Below are 6,993 nucleotides of genomic sequence, written 5' to 3'. Positions count from 1 at the left end.
ATTTGCTAAGGGTCCACGAATCCTTAATATGCTGATGACCTTTGTAATTACTGCACGATCACATTATAACATTATCACCGAGCCTCATGCTCGTTTCCTTCTTTCTCTCATGAAAAGTCTTTCTATAGACTTTCCATCACATATGATAGTATCTATTCTAGATTGTTATCAGGACACTGATACACATGATAAGCTCATCTTCCCTTCAGCTATCATGCACATTCTCACACACATGCATGTCACTATTCCTCCTCCTCTCTTCCATGTCATGGGTGCCATAAGTAAGGAGTCTATTTGAAGGAGTGTAGCACAGTTTGCTACAAAGTGACCCCGTGTGAAGACTACGAATGCAACCCTTGCAGCTCCTACCTCTCGACCCTCTTCCTCATTTGCCCCTTCTTCCTCCTCTAGGGCTAATGTCTCTCTCGCTGACATCATGAAGCAGCTCTAGCACATGCGTGCTGATTTTAGTAGTCGTCTAGACCATCTTTTTTATCAGAAGTGTCAGATGAATACTAGGATTGGTCGCATCGCTTACCGCCAGTCTCACCTTGGGGGTTTCGCTCCTTCTCCCTCACTCAAGCTAGTTGAGTCTTCTTCGGATGGTGGAGATGATAATGGTTATGATGCTTCTTGCTCCGAGACCGATGATGAGATGACTGCCTCTCAATGATTCACCCTTTGTCACTCATGGCAAAAACGAGGAATAGTTTTGTATATGAGAGTAGTCTTTTTATTAGGGGAAGCGCTAGCATAGGGATAGACTAAATAGGGGGAAAGTGTATTTTGAGGGATGTAGTGTGTTTTGAGAGATGTAGTGAGGTTTTTACCATTGAGAGAGACCTCTTCCAATTGTCCCACAATTAGGGAAATAAGGTCTCAAAATTTTGTTTTACATTTTAAACTTCCCGATATGGGGTACAAGTGCAATAATAACGCAGTAAATAATGAGCACACTGTCATAGTAATACCATTTTTTGTAGTATCCTATGTTTGTGAGACAAATCCCACCTCTTCTTCCCAAACTATCTATCTATCAAAAAATAAATAATTATTAAGTACAATGCATGTTCCATTAACAAGGGCACTCATGTCTTTTTTTCTTTTTTGTAAAGGAAAACCACAATGGATTCCATTGCATTTATCTATAGTTGTATCTGAATTCTCTTAACTAGCAAATGCAATGCACAGGCAAGTTTAACATAATTCAATTTTTTTTTTCTCTTTTTCTAAATGTGAATCTGATAATTATGGTGTAATATCCAAGTTTTACACTTTCCAATTTCAATATGTCACGTCATCTTATTACATATTAAAGAATAAGTACAACTACACCCAATCAATTCTAATACCCATCCACTGCATACCCTTGGACGGTGATCACTCCACAAGTATAAATGCTTGTGAGATGTGCGGGGTAAGAGCCGGAGTTCAAATCTTTAGGAGGAAGTTTCACACACATATATACTTAAATTAAGCTAGAGTAAAAATTCTATCTTTTATCTTAAAAAAAAAAAAAAAAAAAAAAAAAATCTAATACCCCTTGGAAAAACCAACCAAATTGGGATTTGAAAGTTCATTGAAATGTTATTAAGTATGGTGTAATGTACTGAGTTTTAAGTAAAAAAACTAGTAGCAATCTATTATTAGATCATGTAAAACATGAATTTTATATCTCATTCTTACCAAATTCAGACTCATAAGAAAAATGATATGTAAAATTATGAGACCTCAAAAGTTTATGTAACATAATATTATGAGATCAACAAAAAGTTAAACGATCTTAGTTTTATATATATTCTTTAAATATTCAAAATGATAAGATAACAAAATTAAATTTTTATCATTTGAATGAGTATATTTACCTTCTAAAAAAAGAATTGAGTATATTTAAAAATTAAAGAAACTATAGAACTTTTTTTTAGTAATTCAATTTTTTCAACAAGTTGGAAACGGGGATACTTGAACGGTGAACCCTTATTTTCTATATAAAGGAGAATAAGTTATAAGATTATTGAACTACTGTACTCTTACTGAGAAATCATAGCATTGTATTGGCAATGATGATGACAATGTCTATGATAGCATTGTATTGGCAATGCTGATGACAACTTCAATGATTTAGTGATGGTCATAATACGATGTCCTTATTAAATTGGTGGCATAAATGGTGTGGTCACTGCGGAGATGATGATGACCACCGCAAGGCGCAATGGCAGCGGCAACAATAATGTTGACAGTGACGACAAGTGGAAGTGACATCAATATGGTGCTTGTGACAACTAGAAAATTGATAGTTACGTACATGAGTTGATGACGTTGGTAAATTTTGTACAATTGACACCTCTATGAAATTTGGAACTTCAAAATTTGGATACTTTGAAATTTTCAAATTTAGTATTCCATAGAAGTATCGCTTCTATGGAATTTGGAACTACTTTCGTTTCAAAGTAAAATATTTAACTGAAAATATTTTTTAACATTTTACTATGTTTCTTTGTAAAATTTGACCAAATTTGAAAATGTTTTACCTTTAAAAATTTGATAAAACATTATACAAAACAAAAGCGCGCAGTGGCCTGATCATTGGTTAGGCAAGGTGTAGTTGGTCCAGTCGTCGTAGCCACTTAAGTCTCCAACGGTCCGGTCACAAAGTCTCCAACGCTGACAGTTTTGGTAGTTTATACTTAAAATTTTACATGTAACATCAAATATCTAAATATGTTGTACATGTAAAATAATTTGCATTTGAAAATATTTTACAACAAAACAAATTCAGCAAACCATTCATCAAATGAGGGAAATTACTCCTAGAAATTCCTAAAATTTACAATTTTGAGTAAAATCCTACCTTATTCCTCACACAAACAGGCAAACAGAATATAAAAGAAAGGGGAAAAGATCATAGAAGTATTAAAAAAACATAAATTCTAAATGTCTAAAGATTTCATGATACCATCACAAAGATCAGGGAGAAGAGACAGGTGCAGAATTTTTTTTATTTTTTTTAATATTTTGATAAAGAAAAAAAAAGGTGCATATAATTCATTAATAGTTCCTAGAGGTCAAACTTCTCATAATATCCATGACACAAACACCAGCTAATTGGTTCACGCAACTAATTAAAATATAGATGAAAACAAACCATATTAAATTGAACCATCTTAGGCTGCACTTTCTTTTTTGAGTTTTGCAAGCTCCTGCCTGACAATTCCAGCCCTCTGCATACGCAATAATACAGCAATTAAAATCATAATAGCCCAAGAAGTTGAAGAACTGACAGCTTAATTCTACAATATCAAGTATACTAATTTACTATGAGAAAAATGATCTGGGAGCTCATAGTTCAATAGGCATGAGCTGGGGCACCCACTGATTTTTAGCATTGCAACATTTCAGACTATAAGGAAAACAAATGCTAGGGTTAAAAATTATATAGCTCGTGATCATGTGGATGTGTGCTCTTCATTAACTACCTATAATTAGAGGTCCATCATATAGATCTTATTATAGGGTTTGCATAAAATTTTGTTTGATGCTTGTAGATATGAAATTATGAAGTAGGTGTACTACATAAATATCATGGGTTCCAGTCCTACTCAGCCTCCTAAATTAGGCATATGACTCCTGATGGACGATGTCTATTGTGGTGGGGCTAAATGCTCAATTCTGACCCAAACTGAATCCAAAACTATAAATGGTGCAGTAAAACATTCTTAGTTTTTCATAACCACACTATTGCAAAATGAGGATTAGAGCAAGGTATACTAATAGAATAATTGCAAACCTTGATTTTTGCTAACATTATCTTGAACCTATCAAAATCATTAAGTGAGGCCCTTCTCTTCTGCACAATCAACTTCCTTCCCCAGGAACTGCTCTCCCATTTGTTCTTCACATCTGCCATCACAGTATATGTGAGTTTCAATTCAGGAAACAAGAAAAAGGTGACAAATACATCTTAACACTTACCAGCAAACTCCATGGCCTCAACCAAAGTCTTCTTCTTTGGAACCCTCTTGATGTCAATCTTAATATCAGTGAGTGAAAGCCTCTTTAAGTTCATTTGTGTCCTCACCATATCAGGGGCATCAACAAGAGCCTGTAGCATAAAAGTACCAGGAATTATAACTTGTATGACTTTGGAGATTGTGAATACTTCGAAGACCATATATCTCAATCACATCATATCAATAGGATTGGTGATTTGAGTACCATATGTTTTATATGAAGAAAGAATTAATTGACAAAGCAGACATTTTCTTTATTGATTGTTACAAGAGCACAAAGTGAGTTTTGAACCCACAAACTCACCCTCCACCTAGCACTTGCAAGGGGAGGAGGTGCTAGTTGAGCTAGAGCTCATTGGCATTCACAAAGCAAACATATGTTCGTAAGAAGAAAGAATTGATTGACAAAGCAAACATTTTCTTTATTGATTGTTACAAGAGCACAAAGTGAGTTTTGAACCCACAAACTCACCCTCCACCTAGCACTTGCAAAAGCAGGAGTTGCTAGCTGAGCTAGAGCTCATTGGCATTGAAAAAGCAAACATATGTTTTATAAGAAGAAAGAATTGATTGACAAAGCAGAAATTTTCTTTATTGATAAGTTACACGAGCACATAGTGAGTTTTGAACCCACAAACTCACCCTCCACCGAGAACTTGTAAGGGGAGGAGGTGCTAGTTGAGCTAGAGCTCATTGGCATTGACAAAGCAAACATTTGACAAGTAGCATTGGATGTTATAGAAGAATTACACCAACGAAAACAAAATCTACTACACATCTTCCAGGCTACCTCGCTAAGAGATACGTGGCTTAGACGCACGAATGAATGCACCCTGGACAAAAGAAAACAACATGCACTGCACATTTTTTGAGGTTCAGGCCACCCCACCTAACTAGATGTACATAGAACATGCAAGTGCAACCACTGCTGAAAATTTCCCCTTATTTAATATACACACACAATACCACGAAGAAAAGGGCAAGGAGTGACAACACACATCTGTTCTAGGCTTTATCACAAAGCCGTACAAAATGGTCATAGCTCCCTCATTCAGTAGGCATAATAACGAGGTGAAAGGTGCAAATAATCCACCAGACACATCCAACACCTTTGACCAAATAAGATGAAAACTTCCCACCCTCCACCCCACCCTTATTCTTTTCCTTCAACAGCGGTAGGATGTGTGAGTGAATATAGTTTTTATATGTTTAGTGCTCTGGGCCTTCTATTGTCCTTGATAGTTTAAAAAATAATGCTACATAGCCTAATTGCATCGTTTTCACAGAAACCCAGCACAAAATGTATCTGATAGACCAAGGGGTGTGTTTGAGTATCAATAATAATAAAGAGAGAGGGTGGGGGGGGAGGGGGGGAGAGAGAGAGCAGAATAAAGCTATCACAGAAAATTGTAAATTGCCAAAAAAAAATGTAGCATTTCATTATCACTTTGTCAAACAAAATTACCAACTTTTTGCACTAACCCAATTACCAGAACCGAAAAAATATTACATTCCACAATTGATTCCTTCTTTTACCATTTTTTTCACCAACTAACGTATCAAACCCTTGTTACAAATAGCTTTCTAAGACCATTACTTTTTTTTTTCTTTCCTGTTGTGGCATATTATTATTAGTTCCCTTTATCATTGCAACATAAAATTTGACCCAAAACATACAATTTCAACGAATAATAAAAACAAAAGCAATCATAAATAAACTGCAACGGAAAAGAAAAACATACCCTATTCTGGTCGACAATATCGACAATGACAACAAGTCTTCCATACTCCTTCCCATAGTTCACAAGCGCCACTCTTCCAATCTCCACAAACCTCCTGAACGGCTACAAATTCACACCCAAATACCCAAAAACAAAATTATTCATTTTACCGAAAAATAAAAATAAAAAGCCACAATACATTGCACAGTGCCTACACACACACAGAAAACACATGTAGCCAATAACTTAAAACTGAACAAAAAACAAAATTGATAACAAATAATCAACTAAGAGTTGCATGAAAAAGTAGTAGAGTTGTTTGTAATGTAGTTCTGGTTTCTGGGTTTTCTTGGGAAACAAACAGAGGGTTAAGAGGATCATACCATTTTGTTTTTCCTGGGACCTGAAGGAGTGGAGACACTGGGGGAGGGAGGCACAAGAGGCTTTGCGAAGAAAAGAAATAATATTACAAGTAGGGTTTTTCATAACGGGTAGTGATTCCATGTGGTTCAACCTATGTGGACTTTACCACGTGTCTTCAATGGATTGGTACGTAATTTGTTAGTTTGGTTTAATTTTTATCCCCCTTGGTTTTAATAAATTTTGTCTCGGTTTTAAGGAACACAAGTTCATATTCTAAAAAAAAAGGAACACAAGTTCATTTGTTTTCATTTGGAGTAGAGAATCTTTTAAAAGTGGTATTAATTATAAGTCTATATAAAAAGTAATGTTTTAATTTCAATTTGCTACCATAGCAAATTGTGGAAAAAAAAATTGTCTCTTTTTTATTATTTTTTTTTTTTGTGTGTGTGTTTTTTTTTATAATGTCATAAAAAAAAATAGACTAAATGCAAATTACTTTATAATCAATTTGGTATCATTTTGATTTTTTTTTTCCCATGATGATTATAAATCTGATATATCATATATGGTCCCTAAGGTTCAAAAATTTTAATTTTACTCCTTATCATCGAACACTATTTTTAATCAAGTTTTTTGTCTGTTCTTATTAATGATGTGGTTGCCAGCTAAAAAAAAGGTTTTCTACAACCAAATAAATCTCACGATATTTTTCATGACAAGTTAACGTGTTAGCTTATCATAAATCAAAATAAAATTAGACTCAAACCTATCACAATTCAAAACAATGTTGTAAAAAATATAAATGTCAAATTTTGTTGTGTTTATAAACTTTCTCAAACTTATATAACATATTTTAATACACTAAAATTATGTGATTTTAAACATGTTAGAAAAAAAAA

At 34.3% G+C, this 6,993-nt stretch overlaps 1 protein-coding gene across 1 annotated transcript; it reads right to left on the bottom strand.

The window, feature by feature from the left end:
• Nucleotides 1-2,983: 2,983 nt before the first annotated feature.
• Nucleotides 2,984-6,211, bottom strand: LOC112031531 (large ribosomal subunit protein eL14z). The gene is made up of 5 exons (XM_065769656.1): nucleotides 6,115-6,211; nucleotides 5,753-5,854; nucleotides 3,973-4,102; nucleotides 3,788-3,900; nucleotides 2,984-3,221 (listed from the first exon to the last, which is right to left on the bottom strand). Exons 1-5 carry the CDS (start codon nucleotides 6,115-6,117, stop codon nucleotides 3,165-3,167), a joined length of 405 nt encoding a protein of 134 aa, XP_065625728.1. The 5' UTR covers nucleotides 6,118-6,211; the 3' UTR covers nucleotides 2,984-3,164.
• Nucleotides 6,212-6,993: the final 782 nt, after the last annotated feature.

Source organism: Quercus suber, unplaced genomic scaffold (genome assembly GCF_002906115.3).
Source record: "Quercus suber isolate HL8 unplaced genomic scaffold, Cork oak 2.0 scaffold_1253, whole genome shotgun sequence".
Taxonomy (NCBI): domain Eukaryota; kingdom Viridiplantae; phylum Streptophyta; class Magnoliopsida; order Fagales; family Fagaceae; genus Quercus; species Quercus suber.
This window is presented reverse-complemented; position numbering and strand designations above follow the sequence as displayed.

Coding starts and splice junctions, on each gene's coding strand:
- LOC112031531 (XM_065769656.1), bottom strand. Junction 4,103..5,752: donor ATATTGTCGACCAGAATAGG/GTATGTTTTTCT, acceptor TTTATGCTACAG/GCTCTTGTTGATGCCCCTGA. Junction 3,901..3,972: donor TGAGGCCATGGAGTTTGCTG/GTAAGTGTTAAG, acceptor CTGTGATGGCAG/ATGTGAAGAACAAATGGGAG.